Source organism: Platichthys flesus, chromosome 11 (assembly GCF_949316205.1).
Source record: "Platichthys flesus chromosome 11, fPlaFle2.1, whole genome shotgun sequence".
In the NCBI taxonomy this organism is placed as follows: domain Eukaryota; kingdom Metazoa; phylum Chordata; class Actinopteri; order Pleuronectiformes; family Pleuronectidae; genus Platichthys; species Platichthys flesus.
In genome coordinates, this window is record NC_084955.1 from 3501122 (window position 1) to 3520950 (window position 19829).

The window sequence follows — 19829 nt, forward strand, 5'->3', positions numbered from 1 at the left end:
TAAATCACCTGTGCCACCCATGATTCGGGGAAGCAAACACTTCTTTTCAAACTCTTCATTACCATAATTTAAGTCATGATTTGTTATTTATGCAACCAACTGTTGCCAGAATGGTTTGCTTGAATTAAAGCCTTACCAGACATGGTACCACAGCTATTCATACAGTGTGTAAAACCCTGCAATACAATAACCAACTCCCTGTCACTGGAGGAAAATAAACAAGCTTTTAACTTCTGCATGAGCGGCTTGTTTTACAGTATCTCAACTTGAACAGGACCATCACACTTCAAAGATCCGCACATAGTCAGTGCTGTGAAGAACTTGCCGGCTGGTGGCAGCCATTGTTTCCTTTATTGTTTCTCCCTGGTCACTTAAATAAAGACAGTTTCCAAAGCCGCACAGCTCTAAATATGTATTTCTGCTGTGCTAATTAGAGACTGTCTGTCACGCGGGCACTGAGCCCAGGACGAGGGATGGCTAAATATACCAAAACAAAAAGAAAGCTTCCAAACAGAAAATTATAAACAATTAGACAGAAAGTCAGGGACAAAATTGCAAATGTGACTGGAAAGGTGACTTTTTGTGTGGTTTTGTTTTGGTGAAGGAGGAGCGCAGCAGCGACAGGAGTCACCAGTCTGGTCACAAGCTTGGTGAGTGAGGCCGCTATCACATATGGGCAGCTGGTGCTGAGGGGTAGAGTGGTCGTCATCCAACCTGAAGGTCGGCAGTTCGATCCCCAGTCTGACCCATCTGCATGCCGAAGTGTCCTTGGGCAGGATGCTGAACTCTGAATGGCCCCCCATAGAATAACAAAGTGCTGCGAATAGATGCACTGAATGTGTTTGTGAATGGGTGAAAGTAAAACTGTACTGTAAATCGCTTTGAGCGGTCATCAAGACTTGAAAAACGCTATATAAATACAAAACCATTTACTGGGCCAGAGTTACCCTTTCACACTAAAAGCCCACAAGAGGAAACGCTTTCGCCTAGTAGTCAGTTCAGTTTAGGTAAGGGATGACATCTAGGGGGCTGGAGCCCACATACTTGTGAGTATGACATGGACCTAGTCTTTCAACACACATGGGCTTGACGGAACTGGAAGGGTAACGCTATTTAAATGAATCAGACATTTGTGTTTTTTTTCTTTATTTCTTGTGGGTAATGTCTTGATAAGTTCAGGGTTGTTGTGCATGTGGGAAATTATGAATAATGACAGTGTGTAACAGGAATTAGGAGGGATTTTAAAAGGTAATGCAGTAAGAGAAGGCAGAGAAATAGGACACAAGCAAGCACTATTGTTTTAAAGTGGTTCAATTTAAACGGTCAGTGTCAGATTTTAGCCACACTCAGACATGACCTGGTTGCGGTTTCTTGTAACTTGATCAAAAGATGAAGTCAATTTTCAGTGTGGAAAAAGTGCAAGAAATATTCCTCCATGTCTGTAAATTTGTGTCCCCATGAAGTACCATTGATGGTACAAATGGAGAAACAGAACAAGCTGTATAAACACAATGACATATCCTCACCTTTGCTCTTGCAAACGTCGTTAGACCCCCAGCTAAAACTGCTTCCATTGAGAATGAGCATTTTTTCAGGGTCACATACCTGATGAGGTCTAGTCCAATATTAAATCAGTGTTTGTTGTACTTAATCCTCAGGGAAACTTGAAGCCAACTAGGTGCTCCATTTTCTTGACAGGCTGCTATCTGGATCCTCCCTCATCACGTTTCCTCTCAGTTCCTTCTTAAACACGGACCTTCCTCTCCACGGTGAGATACATTTAGAGTGCTTTACCTGTCACGGTCCCTGACAGAGGAAAGAACTCCTACATAACACACACGTATTATGAGATATTTTTCAAAAGGAAATTGTGAGGGAAAGTGGGTCTGTGAAATTCCCTTATGATGGATTTATCACTACAAACCACCGCCAGACTAAATTCAAATGGCACGTCTCGGAGGAAAGTTGGCACTGTGTGTTAAAAGACATTCTTAGCAGGAGCATACCAAAGTATGTCTGGGGTCTAAAATGTTCTGGTCAAATAAACTTAATCTCCAAACTAACAAATCATTCAACTGAAAAAAACAATCCATGGAGCTTCCTCTGTGCAAACACTAACAGCCTACGAGTGTAAATATGAGTGTCTTTCCTACACGCAAATACAGCAACAATCCTGACATCTCAGACTAATCTGCTGTTTTCTCAAAGGGAGTATTGTTCATTTTGGTCTCTAAATAGTAACAGAAGGGTAATAATCGAATTTATTCCTCCAGTACAATTGGGTGTCAGTGGTCAATCCACTGCCATTACTTTAACCGTCATGTCACCAGATCGTCTCCCTGCTGCCCAGCTTGGATAGAAGTGCTCTGACTCAACCTACAGGAAGGTGAAATGTTTTACTGTTCACACATTTCCCCCTTGCTGACCTCAATGACTCCTCTCTTCCCTCCCTGCAAAATAAGTGTTCCTTGAGATCCTTCAGCACCGCCGCTCGACGGCACGTCTGACACATGTGGGAACCAACAGAGGATTTAATGCTTTGTGTCTACAAGGGTTTTTCTGCACAGGGAAAGTGTGTCATCGGCTGAAGAATGGAAGTCATGCCACAAGTCCCGACTGACATGTTCGCATAGTGAAAATATGTGACCAGCAGAATGGTATATTTATGCGTTTGACTGGGAGGCTCACCAAGAGACCTGTTGATATCAAGCTGCGGTAATGGATTGGTGCGGCGGCAGTGGCACTCCACTGACTCACTAATCTCATAATGAACTTGCTGCAATCAAATCTGTGTAGTGACGAGTGCTGGAAGTCATTTCATTCTCTCATAAAAAACACAATGGGAGAGTAGCGCTGTCTGGAGAGTCTACAGGAGCACATGCATTACAGCAGATAACATAAATAAAGATTTTTTGAAGAATAATATAAACTGAACTTCTCCCCCTTGGTAGATAACGTCTGGATTGATTAATGGCAAACTCGAACATGAGTCATGTTCTCCGAGGAATCTCTTTATCTGGTGGAATACTGAAAGATTGAGTAGTTTACACTTGTCCTTCCGGGTGTAGCACCACAGACGGACATCAAACTGTTGGATGCAGATAAAGTACATCCACCTTCTTTTTGTTTTTACCTTTCGAACTTTCATCCGACCAGCTGCTGAGCAGAGTTGACACCAGATGACCACACGCAGCAATTTACTGAAAGGGACTATATGCACACACACAAAATAAAATACTGACAGGGGATCTATTAAGTTACAGTGTTGTTCCAAGTTTTAAATAATGATGTAAACATATATAAAAGTAAACCATGTGAGACAAACGCTCAGGGGTCAGACTGCAGATGTCCGTGCTCTCCGCTCTCATATTCTTATTGATTTAAGATGTGACTATTTCCAAATATGTTGCGTCAATTACTTTTAGTGACTTGTTAATTATTTTTACAATATGCTTCCTGAACCTCAACACTGGTTAGAGGATGAGGTCATACACTGGGATATACCCCCAATACAAAAGTTTAGCTCATCAATCACTCAATATTTTCTGGGGGAACCATCATCATGTGGTGGAAGTCACCAGCAGGGTGGAAAAGAAGAATGCAGGAAAAATATATTGTGGCGGTTTCAAATTTAAAGCCACCATGTGTAGAATTTCAAAAATTCGGACTCTGGCTCTGCCCAGTGGTAAATAAAAACGATCAAGCCCACGGAGCTGAAAAGAAAGGACTTAAAGGGACATACACGGCACCAAATGTCAATCAGATACAATGAGAACAAACTGTGTCTTTACACAGTGTCATTCTAGAGATGCTAAGTTTGAAATGCTTTGACCAGGGGGCCTCTTAAAGTTCAAATACATTTTATTAAATTGTTTTAGTTTAACAAGTTACTAACTGGAGCAGGCAAAAATACTAATTCACAATCATGACCTGAACCTACCAGCTGGATCTGCAGTGAGCAGCATAAAGACACTAAATGCTGTCGGCTCAAATAACGACTGTAGCCTGCTAACTATTTTCACGAGCGACTTGTATTCATTATGTGTTAACAAGCTATAAAATATTCATACAACAATAATGACATTTTAACTGAGGCTGAAACTGGTTCCTAGACTATCAGCAATTTTGTTCCAGTTGTCATTACTCTGTTGGTCCTACAAAGCGTTTTCTAAAGTGACATTAAATTAGGATGGTCGCTTTGACCAGTCAGGCCACATTTAGGGTTAATGTAACACATGTAGCCGTCACATGTCATTGATGATAAGCACGATGGCGTCTGTAAAGAGAAGAGAAGTAGATGAGGAATGTGGTCCCCCTTCCATGTAAAAATGTAAAGACGAGCCAGTGTGTCAGTGATGAAAAGGGCCCACATCAGGCATCATTACAGCAGCTGAGGACAGTCTTAAGTGGTGTTTGGCTTCCAGCAAGGACCTTTTACAAGACCACATTCAGACAGAGACAATGTTCTGAAGGTAGGATTTGCGGTGAGAGAGCTGATTGCTAAGAAACTGAAATCTCATTCAGAATGAGAATATGTGAAGATGTGTGCACTGTTGCTGCTGCAGAACTTCTAGAACCAGACAGAGCTCAATTGTTCCCAAGTGTGTGTTTGTCTTGAACAACCCCCACCCTGTTGCATAAGCAACCATGGCACATGAGTTTGAAATTTTTTTTCTGTTATTAAACAGAAATGACGAATATAAACCAATCAGCCATTTTTGTTTGAGAATTAATGCCAAATTAAGGGAGGCATTAAAGCCATTCCACGATTTGGGTGTTGAAGTGATTTTTGACAAAAAATAGCTTTTCCCACATAAACAATGCACTTCCCTTCAGAGAAGATCAATAAGTAAACAGCCAAGTCTCATTTTAGCATTTGGTCAAACTACACGCGGAGTTAACAGTGAACCATCTCCTGATTAAAACGGCCAGTGGTCATGTTTGTCATTTCAGTTTGCAAAGGTTGTAGCCAACACTGGTTAAAATGAGAAGCCTGCTAATATTAACCAAATGTTTTACATTGCTCCTGGACAGTACAAGGAGACAAAAGATTGGATATGAGATTTGTCAGCGTAGCAAATTAGAGTTTTTTTTTGCCGACCAAGAACTGGATCCTAAATGGAACAGCGTGCTCCAAAGTATTGCTGGGTGGCAGCTACAGAAACAGAAAAATATTCTTAAGCTTGCTGACATATTTTAATATGTTGGAAACTGCTAATACTTTCATAGGCGGTGAAAAAATTATACTTATTGGGAACTGAAAAGTAAACTGTGTCCGCTGTGAGCAGACTCTTTGAACCCAATCCACAGTTTGAAATTGGCTGTTCGAACATCTTAAGACTGTTACCAGCTGTTAGCAACAGGTCAAAGTAAAAGTTCAGTTTAAATGCCAGCAGTCAAAGAGAGACGGGAGACATAACTGTTCAAATGAGGACACAGACACATACTGTCAGTCTTTCCTCATAATTCCAAAGTCCTTATTCTGATTTAGGGCAAATAAGTCACTTGGGATCTAGCTTATGAGAGAAGTCACAACCTGCTTACCGTTTCATCACATTAACAATTGCTGCAAAAACTGTTGCACACCACCAGCTCCCTAATTCTGGAAGGTGTGGGGAGGTTTCAGCTGCCTGAGCAGACTGAACCCTTTAGCCATGGAGGTAGTAGTCTTGATTTGTTGATTTTACTGCAACAGTAATATCATCATGGTATCTTAACTTCCTGTAATTGGTCTGAAAGTGCAAAGAATGAAAAGTGGTTATAAACTGCATTGATCCAAAGTATGGTTCTTTTGATCAAGACAACATTTATTTGTTGGACTAAATTTTGGTGCGTTGGTCTGGACCTCACTGAAAAGTCCTTAAGTCCAGAACCAAACCAAACACAAACAAGGTGGGTGTGAAAGTGCCCTAAGAGATGGATGAGTGGGTGAGAATTCATGGGAAAGCGAAGGAGGCCGACAGAGCTCAACACACTGCAAATTAAGAAAACACAAACAGACACAGAAACGTGCTGCACATAGCGAAAAACGACAGCGGAGATTTTTCCAGGGAACCCCAAAAAACAAACAACTTCATAAAGCATTGAACAACAGCCAGGTTCATCACTGTTTTCTCCGGTAAGTTCTCCAGATAACCCTGTTCAAATAAGCTTGATCAAACTGGATCTGTTTCCAATGTAAACAAAGCAATTATGAAATAATCCCGTCAACAACTATGATGTTTTCCTGACTAAAAACCTTTTGGTTCTAAAAAAGTCAAGTCCTAGTTTGAACTCTACAAACATCATGCTCCCTTCAAAGTCGGGCTTGTGCAGATGGTATGCATTTGTGTGGTATCAACTTCCACAGACCTTAATATGTTGCTCCCACCAAGCTTGAGAGTAGAAATGCTTTACTTGCATAATGTTGAACCAAGTATCATCCCCAACTTAGTAACAGGCTCCCTGCTCTGCCCTGGATGGTGTGAGCATGTGGGTCTGTCATGCACCCCTCCTTCAATTGGGGCTGGAAATTAATTCGTTACCACACAAATTAGGGACACATACGTCAGACAAGACTGAGCTACCCTCTGTGTCTAACAGGATGTCATTGGTACACAAACACCCAGTAAAGCTGACAGACAAGCATAATGACCTCCGTTGGACCAGGAGTGTTTCTGTCTCTCTCCCCATCCTCTTTCCTTGGCAACCATTAGTCGTCCTCAACAGGCAGAATTAAAATAAAACCTTGTTGGATTTGTATTATTCAGAAGTTAGCTGGGAATGTAGGGAGAGGAATTCATAATATCCAGCTCATTTGTGTGTGAGGAGAAGGTCTGGTCATTAGCAAAGGCATATGTACATATGGTTTGTGTTGTAGTGCTTTGTGAGTGCTCTGTTTGTATTCAAAGAAGTAGTGGACCACAGTTCGGAAACCCAAACAGTATACGCTGTGCAGTGAACTCGCTCATATGGCATCACTGAACTAATCTACAGTAACATGCCTTCTGTGTGCCTGTGTGTGTGTGGGTGAACTTGGGAAAACATGTCGCTTGCAGGTAAATGTTTGATGGGGTAATGAAGCTTTGGATAAACGGAACAAAAACAGCCGGTGTTCTCCATCCGCCCCCTGTGCTTCCAGTCGGTAAACACCAGAGTTTGTGTTTTTAAAAGGCAGGTTTACGTTTCATTTTAGAGTAAGAGTTCATAGACAGTAAATCAAAGGTATGCAAGATTTATTCAACATGACATCATCTTTTATGGTTCACAGAGGTTTTAGTCCTGCCCTCAAGGCCAGAATTTGTATCACTATAACATCATTATCCTGTTTTATATTAAACACAATGCACAAAATTGGCAACAATACAAAGAAATTATCATAAATTCCCTTTTGTTGGTCCAACAAGAGGTTTGCATCATATCTCCAGGAAGTAATAAAATATGATATCCTGTTTTGCATTAGCATGCGCCAACTCTGTGTTCCACCAACATCTGAAATCAGCAGTGAAGCCAGTGACATCTCCCTGGAAGGATAGACTATCTTCAATCAATATGGATCCCTAAACGAAATAAAAAAACTTAAGATATAGCTTAGAATATTTTTTCATGTGCTTATTATTTGCCACTGAAACAAATGCAGGGCGTCCAACTAAAAAACAATTACCTCTGTGAACAAGATACAACTGCAGCATCAACAGCTGTTTAACTTCCTGTCATGTTAGCTCTGCAGTGAACGCAATGTAACACGGAACCATACATTCATAGCAGACATGATATTGGCAGTCTTGGTAAACATCTCCATGGTAACAATGAGGTTCTCCAGATGTAGCTTTTACCCCTAAGGGTTATGGATCATTTTGTTCTTCACCATGACATTACAAAAAAAAAAAAAAAAAGTTGACCGCAGTTGATCAAACAGACTTTTGGCTTTTACAGGAACATATGTCATTGTTTCACAATCTCCTAGCTTGTTGTGAGTTTAGCCAACATTATAATGGCTGATAATCAAACTCTCTATTCAGAAAATGAATGGGATTTTTTACCTCGGGTACCACACTGTTGAGTGTAAATATTTAGCAACAACTATGCAAAAAACTGGTTTGTGAGGGACACGGTGAGACTTTTTGATTGGAAATGAATGACAGGGGAAGAACTAGCAGTCATTACTGCAGGTATGTCCAGCACAGATTTGGTAATGCAAATCTAAATTGTTAAAAGCTGTGGGTGTGATGTGGCACACAGCTCATTTGCTGTTTCCAGTGAAACCAGCAGTGTTTTTTCTTATCACTAAAGAAGAAACATGGTTCTGAGGGTTGAGTTCCTGCTTCAATTACTGCCCCAATGTAAGAAAAGGAAAAGACAAGCTTCAGTGACACTGAACTGAAATGGACTGATTCCTTATCCAACAGGCATTTTTCTGTTCATCGCACATTATTTATTTTACCATCACCATCGCTTTCCACTTCGACCACAGTACAAACTATCCCAGGCTGTACCTATTATAATTAACTATCAAAGAAATATATCCAGTGGATGTTAAGTAGATGCAAATCAAAGCCAGCCCAATGTGTAACGATGTTATAAAACATGCCCTGGCAACCATTAAAATGCACAGCAGGCCACATAACAGGCTAAATGGTTCTATAATCTTCAGTAATCTCCGGTTGTAGTTTGACATGCACCAGAGCGTCTTCACCCCCCGTAGCTTTGCATCGTGACCTACCACACCTGGTTTTTCAGTTCATGTAAATATAGTGTGTAATGACACACTGTCAGCACACAGATGCTATTATGGCCTTCTTACCAGGCAGAGGTCATCTTTGCCACCCCGCCCAAAGGAGGGCCAGCCTCACCACCGTGGTTAAGGGCCCTGCTTTCACCAAGACCAAAATGACAGACGTGATTTACTTTACATTTTGACCAGTGTTTGTGGTGCAGAGAGCTGAGAATTCTATCCGAAAAAGCATTTGGAAGATGCTCGCTGATTAGTGGAATTGTTTCAGTCAAAAAAAAAAGCTTTGGCCCTTAACTGCTGATTCCAGATGCTGAAACTGCCTGGACATTACAACAGGTGTCACAATGGGGAAGCCAGAGGTAGTACGGCCTATTCAGGACCACTTGGAGAGCGTTTTGCTCGAATGCAAGAATCTGTTATGTTTAAGCATTGAACCAATCCAAGAAGACATTTTGAAATGTCTCCATTTGAAAGTCCACATTGTGATAGGCAGTGCATGTAAGTGTGGACAGGGTCTAGTCAATGTCTCCCTGAAATATCATAGTTCACAAGCCACAAGTCAAAAATACAAGCTGCCAAATGGTTTTATTTAGAAGTACAGTGTACTAGATGGATACACACGAAACACAAGTGATGCAGTTTTCTTTTACTGCATACAAATCTGTTCCCATTTCTTCCCCTAATTGTTTACAAAGTGACACATTGGAAGCAGTCCCACCACAGCAGGGCGGAATCGAGTGTGCCATGGCACACATCTCGATGGCTCTGAAAATATTTCCAAATACAAAGTAATTGCCAAAAGCACAAACTGAGTTATGCTCGCGATTAAATCAGAAGATTTTCCAGATATATTAAAACCATTGAACTCTCTGGTGTGCAGGTTCGCCTTTAAGCCATTGTGCTAAAGCATTTGTACTATATTCTTTCTGTATGTGACCCGGGAGGAAGGATTGCTCCCCTGAAGTCCACTGATGGGTTGAATCAAAAGCAAACACTTTGAGGCATGACCTGCCACCTGTCAGTCGAGGTGCTTTGTCCCAACACTCATGGGACTGGACTAAAGAGTCTGTAAGAGCCTGAGTTTCTCTGTGGCTGAAGAGTGTCAAAAGGTGGTACTGGCTTTAATTTGTTGTAACAGACATGTAGCTCTTATTTACCAAAAGCCATGAGGGGAATCCAGAGACAGTTGAAAGCATTCAAGGGGGAATTCCACCTGGAACTGTCATTAGAGTTGTTTCATCATTGGACAGCTTCATCCCATTTGTCAATTTGGAGTCTTAAATTTAGGGCAGAATGTGGCCAAGATGCAATCCAGACAGAAATGTAGTTGTTCCACTGCCAGCAAGTAACTGACCTGGGAAACAATGACGGCAGAGTTTCTGATTCCCTGCTGTAACTTTACAATAAAACTTGGAAGCAGTTGTCCTTTGACGGGAGTTTAGCTCAAGTTAACCTCTATTAAAGCTGCACTAATATATGAATATTTATTATGAAAGGGGTTTCTCATAGTGAGGCCAATTCTGACAGTTCCCCTCAGCTCTACAGAGCATTTCAGCATCTTTCAGCTCATTGTTTTATCTGCACAGAATGCAGCTTTATTCTGATTGTGGTTCCATTAACTCTATTTCCTATTGTACACGACCCTTCTCATAAACACATGGAGAGCAAAGACAGAGGGTTACAACAATGGCCCTGATTGATTCCATGTCTCAAAAAAAGTTTTAATGGTAAAAGATAGACTAGTACAAGTACAACAATAGAAGGGTCTTTAAGGTAAAAGCAGGACAAAAGTTTGGACAATTACTGTAAAGTCCAATTACTGTAACTTAAATATTGGGTTTGTTTTTCCCTCAGGACAAACTAGGGCAAGCAGCTGGCTAACAATGACCACATAATGCAAAACGTGTGTTTACATTTCACAAGCTGTAGCATAGTAAAATCCACTTTTTCGTCAAACAATTTAACAAATTTAGACTTTACCAGTTCAGTATATAAAGTAGCCTATTTATCTAAATCATATGAGCAGAAGTGTTGAACTGCTTTTGGCTGCCAAAAGGTCAGGGTAAAAACCAAACACATTGAAAGAGATGCAAATCACCAGACCAAATGTTTTCTACAATTCTGATTTCATTTTATTTTACTTAAAAGCCACAGGTCCATGTTATTAGTACAATAATGTTCAGGGGATGTCAAACTAAATAAAGATTAGAGCACATTCAATCAAAAGTAACAGCACAGAAAGGCAGACAATAACACATACCAAATAAGAGTTTCCCACAGTATTGAACCTTTACTTTAGAGGACATTAAATTATGTTGAAGCAAACGAACGAGGTTCCATACTTCAGAGGTACTGTAACAGTCTTTCAGCAGAACACAGAAGGATATAGAGCCCATCGGGATACTGCTTCCTGATTTGATGGTCAAAATGTCTTTTCCTGGATGCTCCCCACTGATTGGATGAATGAAGAAGAAAAGTGGGAGAGCGTGGAGTTCAGGGCTACCAGATGTTGGCTCTGGAAAAGGAAAGATGTTCCATAAGTCAAAGCAAATAACTTGGCGATCCACAGTTGCAGGCAGGTGATAAGGAACAGCAGAGCTGGACAGAGACACTGAGCAGTGAGGATGAGGGGGGTTAGGGTTAGGGTGACTACACTTAAGCATTTTAGTAGTGGCTCCTCCCTCATTCATCATGCAACATCTTAGTGGCTGTTACCGATGAAAAAAGGATCATGAGGGGATAATGAGACAGTTCTTGCTTCATGACCGTCCATGAGTCTCAAATTTTGATTGAGCACCACTCCAACAAATTAAAAACTATAGCCCTACCAGCAAGGAAATAGCAGCATTAGGTAACAACACAATTGGCCGTATCCACGACATGTAGGCTATAAGCAAGAACTGTCTCATTATCCCCTCATGATCCTTTTTTCATCGGTAACAGCCACTAAGATGTTGCATGATGAATGAGGGAGGAGCCACTACTAAAATGCTTATGTGTAGTCACCCTAAGGGGTATGCTATATTAGGAAAACATGCGATATCGATAACGTTGTTTATTATCGCGATGACGATATGACTTGCGATAAATTAACATAAACAGTCACCGGCTATGGACGCAGAGACCACAGACAGCTCCACAGCAGGGAGCAGGCGCACAGCCCGGTCACAGTGCCACCACGTCCGGGGCAGACACCAGGGAGCCATACACAGCAGTCTTTAGAGGCTGTGTCAGTAATTTACTGCTCCTCTGGGCCTCAATCATTCGCACTTTGCACTGCGCCGGCTGCGTCAGACCAAACAAAGCGCTCCCCACCACCTCCTCCAGCTCAATACATTAACTAAGGTGATAAAGAATGTTGCTTTTACCCAGAATGAGTTTACACATGTGCCTGATCACACGGTTTGTTTGTGAGTATGTGTTTGTGTGTATTTTTGTGAGAGAGAGGAAAAGAGCGAGTGGCTGATGAATGCTCTGCTTTGAAGAAAGATTTAACTCATTAATAAAAGAATCATCATTATGTGATGATTAGTGTTGATATCGTGGCGACAAACTAATCAACTTTTAAAATATAGCAGCAAACGTGATCACTAGAAGTTTCCCCAGTATAATTTAGTTGGAGGAGGCGGAGCGACTTTTGACGGAGCTGCACAGCTCGGTCAAACCTCTGTTTTCCCTCTATTCTCCTCTTATTTTCTTCTTCCGACAATGATTCAATGACGGAAAAACACTTCAATGATCTGTATGTCTTTTATTCATCATCTAAAGCGGCCAATTATATATTGACATGCAGATCGTTTAAACAACAATTAAGATATTACCGTAGTAGATATATATCGCACACCCCTACCTGGCACTAAAATAAGTTGTGAGTGGTTTGATTACAAATGTTCAGCTTTGAATACAAATGCGAGTACGCCCAAAAGAGATGCTTCAGAATCGTCAGAACAATCAAGCGTCACAACAAGGGGATATATTGTCAAGGGAGCATGGCCACACAGAGTAAACACACTTGATCACTTTAAAATACTTTTACTGTTGAGTGAAATATCAGCAAATTTTCTGATGTACAGAACCTTTAATGCTCCAGTCATGTTTCAAAACCTGCATCTGGTTAGCAAGCTTGCTAAGCAAAGCAATGTAAACCTTAACAAATATAAGTGAGCCTTGAAAGAGTAGTTTGATGGACTATTTGAATATGTGTACATGGGATTTAAAGGGGCATTCCATGGATTTTATAGTTTTTGCTGGTCTTGGTTAGCACCATCAAGAAGTTGAGATTTTAAGTCTACACGCGACTTGTGAAGAAAATATTCCCTTATGATGTGTGAATTTTAAAGAATGTGAGCATTAAGCGTACAACTTAAAAGGATAACAAGCTGCAGTATGGGAAATTAGGGCTCCAGTGTTTTTGGAACTTCACCTACATTTGGTACTACAAGTTGAGAAATAAACCTCTCTCACTAGTCCACTAACTGGATGTAGTATTTAATTGCTGGAGTGTTGCCTCCATTTCTTTTAGTTTTAAGGTTACCACACAATATGTTATTTAGGGCTCAACACAAATGTACCATGTGAGATAGAAATCACTCTTGTCTAATAGTTTGATTTCAATTAATCGTGATACTTTGTGTTAAAAGGTCCGTTGACTGTATTTGCCTGTTTTTTTAGAATAAACTACATGTCTAGTGGTTGGGTAGGAAAAAAAGATTAAATGGAATGATGTTTTCTCTCCAATGACCTAAATGTCATATATAAGTCACCTTTTCAGGTCTTAATTACTTCATGACTGGAATAAACAATACAGATTATAGGGCTGTTGGTGACAGACTTTAATATACACTAAAGTGAATGAACATTGTCCTTTCAGAAATTAGCTTCATAAGGAGGATGTCAGACCTTTGTACCTGACATTGGCTCAAAAGTTGATCATCCTCTTGATAGCTTCAAAGCACTTCCATTTGTCTGGGATGTAGAAGGGTTCAAAGATGTGAGGGAAGGGCGTGTCATAACCACAAACCCTACTGATGGGTGCCTCCAGGTTAAGGAAGCACTCCTCCTGTAAATAGAGAAAACAAAATAACACAGATGAGAATTACTTCTCTCAATATGCTGTCAGTGCTCAAACATAATTCATTCAGGCAGGGAAGCCATGCTAACATGTTCAGACTGTGACCCTGCTGATACATATTTGGCTGACAGCAGATACTCTATATGGGCTGTAGCATGTAGCATCAGTAATGCGACTCAGTGATCAGGAAAACAGAAACAGTGCAATCAAATACGATCTGTAGTCAGAGAAATCTTGACAAAAGGTCCAGGTTTTTGACATTTTCAAGGAGACAAGGAAGACTTGTACATACGTTTGGGGAAAGCTTGCAAGATGTTTTGTGTAAATTAATGTTTCCACATTCAGGAATGACTTTAAACCCTCTGCAGAATATTAGCCTTTTAATAAATGTGTGATGTAACAGGGTAAAACCAACCAGGTAGTATTTTAGATTTGAAGGAAGGAAAATATACAGTGATGATTGGAATAAAAAAAATTACATTTACTGCTGTTTGTTTCCGTGCTGATTTGAAATCATCTAAAATTACAGGCCTGCACAGGTTGTTTTGATAAGCCAATTTTGACGAATCACCATAAACTATCACGCACAGACACTTCCTTGGCTCCGCAGGTCCTTCTTAAGGGATCTGACATCAGCGTTCTTCTTAGCCACCCACAACAAACCCTCTTACTCACAGAACTACACAAAACTATTTACTGCTCAAGTGCAGAATATATGTTTTAAACGTGGTCAAACAGCTTGACAACTTTATTGTTATGCCATACCTGATTTAAAAGCTGAAAGAAAACATGCTTCATTTAGGCTCCTTGAAGACAGCCAGTGCTCAGGCAATTTGGCCCTGGTGCAAAACAAGCCATGGCACGTGTCTCTATATTGGCTTTCGACCTCTTCCCATGGAGACATAGCAGAATGAAGTTGGCCAAAACACTCCAAATGGGACAAACCCCCTGATGAGTTAAACAAACGCACATGGACGCATGCACAAAGACCTGAAGTACCCTCTTTCAGATCATGCTGACCTACAAAAATCTCAAGCAACCAAACGTAGCACTGAACCCTCTGTGGGCATTGCCTGTTCATGCACGTACGTCTGACACAGAACACACTTTCACCTGTTGCCTGTGACACTGACAGCTTCACAAACTCAGCCATCCATGTAATCCCCCTATTTGGTTGCCAAGGAGTAGTATAGCATTTGGCAGGGAAGGGATTGCATGTTTTACACTATGTTTTTATTTTTCTTATAAAACATCTGGCAGGGTCCAGGGGACTGTCAGACTTGATGGAGGCCTTTTGTGCTTTGGGGCTTCTATAGCCTGTAAAATACAACACAACAAGAGAAAACGAGAAAGGGAGAGACTGCAGCAGAAGCACGCACCTCAGTATGTCTGAGGAGCTGAAATGGTAAAGACAGAGTGTGCCAGCCTGAATGTCAGCTCCTGGATTAATACTCAACTAAAGTGCCTGCCAAGTTGAAAGACAAAAGCGGAATCATATGAGACTGGACATATGAAGCCTTTTAATGTAACAGCTTAACTGGAAAAATATTATACGTAAGAGATCGAAAATTGGGAATAGTTCTATGGTAACAACGGATGGAAAGCTCCGCAAGCTCACTCAGCCCGCAAGGCTGTGATTGGTCTGCTCTACATCCCTTCTGGAGCTGCATTTCCGGTTTCATGCCCCATAATACCGGCAGAAATCACGGAAGATTTAGAAGAACGAATATGGACCAAATAGAAGAGCACTTGGCAGAAGATATCCGATAGTATGATCACTTGTATAACCTGTCACTGACTGGCGGATTTGTCCGCCAGAAAAAGGCTATGAGGAGCCGCAGTGGCTATGTAAATAAACAATCGACGAAGAAGAAAGAAGGCGTCTCTAAGGTCGTCTTCGACAAAAAGCATTACTCCGCCTAGTGTTCTGGCGCGGAATTGCTTTGTAAGACGCGCAACGGTTGGGAAAGCATGAATGAAAACGAGTCTTGCGCCACAGCAGCGTGAAAAGACGCAGACGCAGTCGCAGAAGCATGTTTCAGGCTTTACTTGGCAAATTCTACTCTTTTATCCCCATGAATCTTGTTTTCAAATTTGTTGTATAAGTATGTCTAAATAGCCTTATTTATTATTTGGGGAACTGGGGAACAACAAATGCAGAAATCCCCTGTTCCGCTACTTCAGCCAAAAGCGTTCCAAAACTGCGTTTGGATAATTGAATTAAAAGAATAGGGAGATAATTTCAGAGATAAATGGATTAAAGCTATCATTTGTTATTTTAAATTTGAACTCCTTTCAAACAAGAGAAAACATTAAATATTAAAACTTAAACAAGTTTAATGTGGGATATGTTTGCAGTAATTAATTTCATTTAAACTTGACTGAACAGCCTTAGAGGAGACGAGTCATTGAGTGTGTGTTACATCAGTTAGTTAAGCAAAGCCAACGAATGAGGGTCAGCCCAGCAGTCATGGATTCTATGATTTGGGTACCAGTAAGAATGAAACCCAAAACCAGGGGAAGTCCCCCCTGATTTTCTGCACAGGGCTCAGACTGCTGGCACTGTTATCTGCCTGGGAGCTTGACCGACTGGCAGTCTGCTCCTACCGCCTAATTAACTGTGATCAGCTTTAATAAATGGCCACTGAATGAAGACATCGCCGCTTTAATTCATTGATCTGTTTACTCATTCCCATGTAGACTTCAGAATGACCTCAACTCAAAAATTGTATCCAAAAGGATCCTGACAACAGTCACTTTACAACTGGTGACATGAGGGACTAATTGTAGTATGTTGTTTCCCTTTTCCTTTGCTTACGTACATTGCTTTCATGTGCTGACAAATGTCTACGACCTTAGTTATGGAAGATGTGAGGCTGCAGCATGATGCAGACTGCAGGACTGTGTTTCTGCTCAGGTTCCAACAGGCTAAAAAGGTGCATATGCAGTTAAATACTAATCCTTTATGCTTGAGCTCACTATTACAGTCCAGTCTTGTTTTAAAGATTATTCAAACATCATTAACGCATGCCATATCGAGGCACCTAGCTTAAAAAGGTAAAAAAAATAATCTTGGGCAAAGTTCAGTCTCATTCATTGGAAAAGTGAAAACTTGAGAAAGTCACATTTAAGGAGGAGTGTACTTGAACAGACCTGGCGCAGATCTAGATGCAGATGATTTGACTGAGCCACAAGAGGGTTTTCTCTTGTCAGATTTAAATGAACAAAATCAAAGCATTTACATGAATTCTTTCTTTTTTTTGCACACTTGACTGAAAAGCTTATTTTTTTCCAAGCACTTATTTGACAGCAGATGCAGTGAAAGAGCTTGACTGTCAAAGGTATTTCTAAAATGGCCCATCTGTGCAGGCACTGAAGAGGTGTGATCCAAAGTGATTCCACATGGTAACTTGCTTTTCTTTTCACCATTCAGTAAATGACAATGTGATTAATCGTGTCAACTGAGATTATAACCTCAAGCTCTTCTCTCTGCTGAACTCCTGACACCATGTCAGACAGTACCAGGGAGTTTGCTCTTTTGTCTAGATCCCATCTGTAATCTCCTCTAAATACATTTACTGGAAGCAGAAGGAAAGTACAGTGGTCTGACTGCCTGCCTGCCACCACAGCTGGACAGAGCATGGCCACACAACTCAGATTTCATTCAAATCACTGTTTATCTTTTGGGAAGTGCATCATTATATGTAATACTTGAATGTCAGGATAAAGATATATGGCATGGCAGTAACACAATTCTTGCACCCTTCAGTTGATCAGAATAAAAAAAAACAGAACAGCGGGGGCTTTGACACACAGTGACGATATTGTTTCTCATGTCACGCAAAAAAAAGGAGATTGTCAGAAACCCAGCCGAGGTAGAAAGGTGCCAATAATACAGTCTACAAACAAGGCCTCAAAACCAGCTTGATTTAAACAGGTTAAAGTTGCTATACATTGAAAACTGACAATGGATAGCTGAATCTGATTGTGGAGTCATGCCTAACAAACTGACAATGCATTGTTCTTAAAGTTACCCCAATTTTTTTCCTATTGTGTGGCTGTAGTGGATGGGCAGAGGGGGACATTTAATAATGTGATTGGTTAAATTGGTCAAATAAAAAATCCAATTGCAATCCATTGCAAGAGGCAATTAGTGAAAAATGCTGACTATGAGTTACATCAAATTTAGGGTTTGATTTCAGGCAAAACCTTTTCGTAACTTGAAGACAAATAAAGTTCTCTCTTCATTTCTCACACATTAAATAATCTTATATAGTTTGTGATGGGTTGTCATGGTGCAGCTAGTGAATTAGTTAAACTCACATTAAAAGTTAAATATGACGTGTCATTGACTTCTATTAGTGATTCTAGTTCAGAAAGTGAGAAATGACACCCTGCAGTTATATGAAGGGAAGAAAGGGCCAATGAGAGAGTCAGGCTTTAGGCTATTAGACAACTGGTAGGATCGAGCAACAGCAGCCTTTTAAAGAAGCCTTCCTGTAAAAGCACTGTCCTTTGAAGGTAATTTACTGTATCCCCCAAAATGTAGAAAAACACGGGATGGGTTTGTGTGTATGTGTGATGCCCCAGGCCTTGGGACTATCCTGATTTTTCATTCAATTAATCCTGACAAGCAACCAGTGGTCTAACGCTGATTCAGAGGACATTTCTGGCAGATAAAGTTTAATCCTATATCCTCAGATAACACCAGCTGGACCTGAGCGAAGTCTGTGGTCTTTGTACCATGTCCCACAACAGCAATACATCTCAGCAGGAAATGCTGGGCAAGATATTTGATCCTGTTGGTTAAGATTACACACAAATAATTGAAAGCACTAGGAAGACCATAGGCAATTCTGAGATCCACTGAGGGACAGTGGTTTATGACTCAATACAGTGGAATGTATAATTGTGTAGAAAATAGATTGTATTCAAGACCATCTTTAATATTCCTGAAAATGTATATAGACCTGTTTTAACTGTTCATAGCAAAATTATACAACATTTCATTATTTCCATCACAACCAGCATAAATATAAATATTGAATTTCTCTGAAACCAAATTGATCGATTGTAGTGCAGTTTGTTGTTGCTTGTAGAGTTCAATGAAGAAGACAGTGATTCACCAATTCTCTCTTTGCATTGAAAGCGTGAAAGCATTGTCTTTAGCCACATCTCATTTTGCCCTACTTGGTCCTATTCAGTCATGAGCCAAACACTAGGGGAAGGGCCAGCAAATGACACATTACTAAGTCATGAAGGCCACAGCCACAGTTGGATAAAGAAAACTTGCAAAACTCCCCTCTGCTCTTATTACAAAAGAAAAAATATAATCTTTAAATGGATTCTTTCTAGAAGGCCCTGAGGTGGATAGGTAGTCCACTCTCTCCAGAAATAATAGACTGGGCTTTTCAAGACACTCCCAGACAAGAGTCTAGACGAAACACCCTTTACTGAGAACCAGTTTATCTTTTTGTCCCTTGATTGCCTACAAGGCCACACTAGTAAACAAGGTGTGGTACAAGTTCAGACCTTAAACATCCACACTGGAGGCTGATCTGCACAGGTCTCACTTCAATATCCTGAAAGCCAGGATTTTATTCCACTGGCTGAGGACACATGACTCAATCTTTCTGCTAAAAGCTGTATTTGTAATTTTAGCAGTTTATCTTTTATTATCAAGACCAAGTAGGACTGTACAGTAATTTTATTAAAATATCCATTTTCTAAAGCCTAATTCTTTCTCATAATGACAACATTTCATCTGCATTTTAGTCAGAACATTAATGACATCAAACAAAGCACTAATGATTTCACCTAAAGCTACATAAACAAATGAGAATATGGGAATGGTAGCAAAGATATTCAGACAAGTTTCTCTGGGACTATATTTGTAGATTTGCACTTGGTTGTACACACAGTGGGACACAAAGCAGTTCTGTAACCAATGAAAAAAAGATGGCTAAAGAGAGGAGTCCAAATCAAGCTGCCTTCAATCCTCTTTCTTCACTTGTCTTATCCTCAATTGTCAAACTAATTTAAAAT

The 19829-nt window shown here is 40.5% G+C and overlaps 1 protein-coding gene across 2 annotated transcripts in view; it reads right to left on the reverse strand.

The window, feature by feature from the left end:
- Positions 1 to 10820: 10820 nt before the first annotated feature.
- Positions 10821 to 19829, reverse strand: part of bckdhb (branched chain keto acid dehydrogenase E1 subunit beta) — a 105415-nt gene continuing 96406 nt past the window's right edge. The window contains exons 10-11 of one of the 2 annotated variants that reach the window (XM_062398828.1): positions 13613 to 13772; positions 10821 to 11228 (exon numbers count right to left, since the gene is read on the reverse strand). In XM_062398828.1, the coding sequence (XP_062254812.1) occupies positions 13632 to 13772 (141 nt within the window). In that variant the 3' untranslated portion in view covers positions 10821 to 11228; positions 13613 to 13631. The remainder of the gene's footprint in view (positions 11229 to 13612; positions 13773 to 19829) is intronic. The other variant, XM_062398827.1, reaches the window with a different exon arrangement.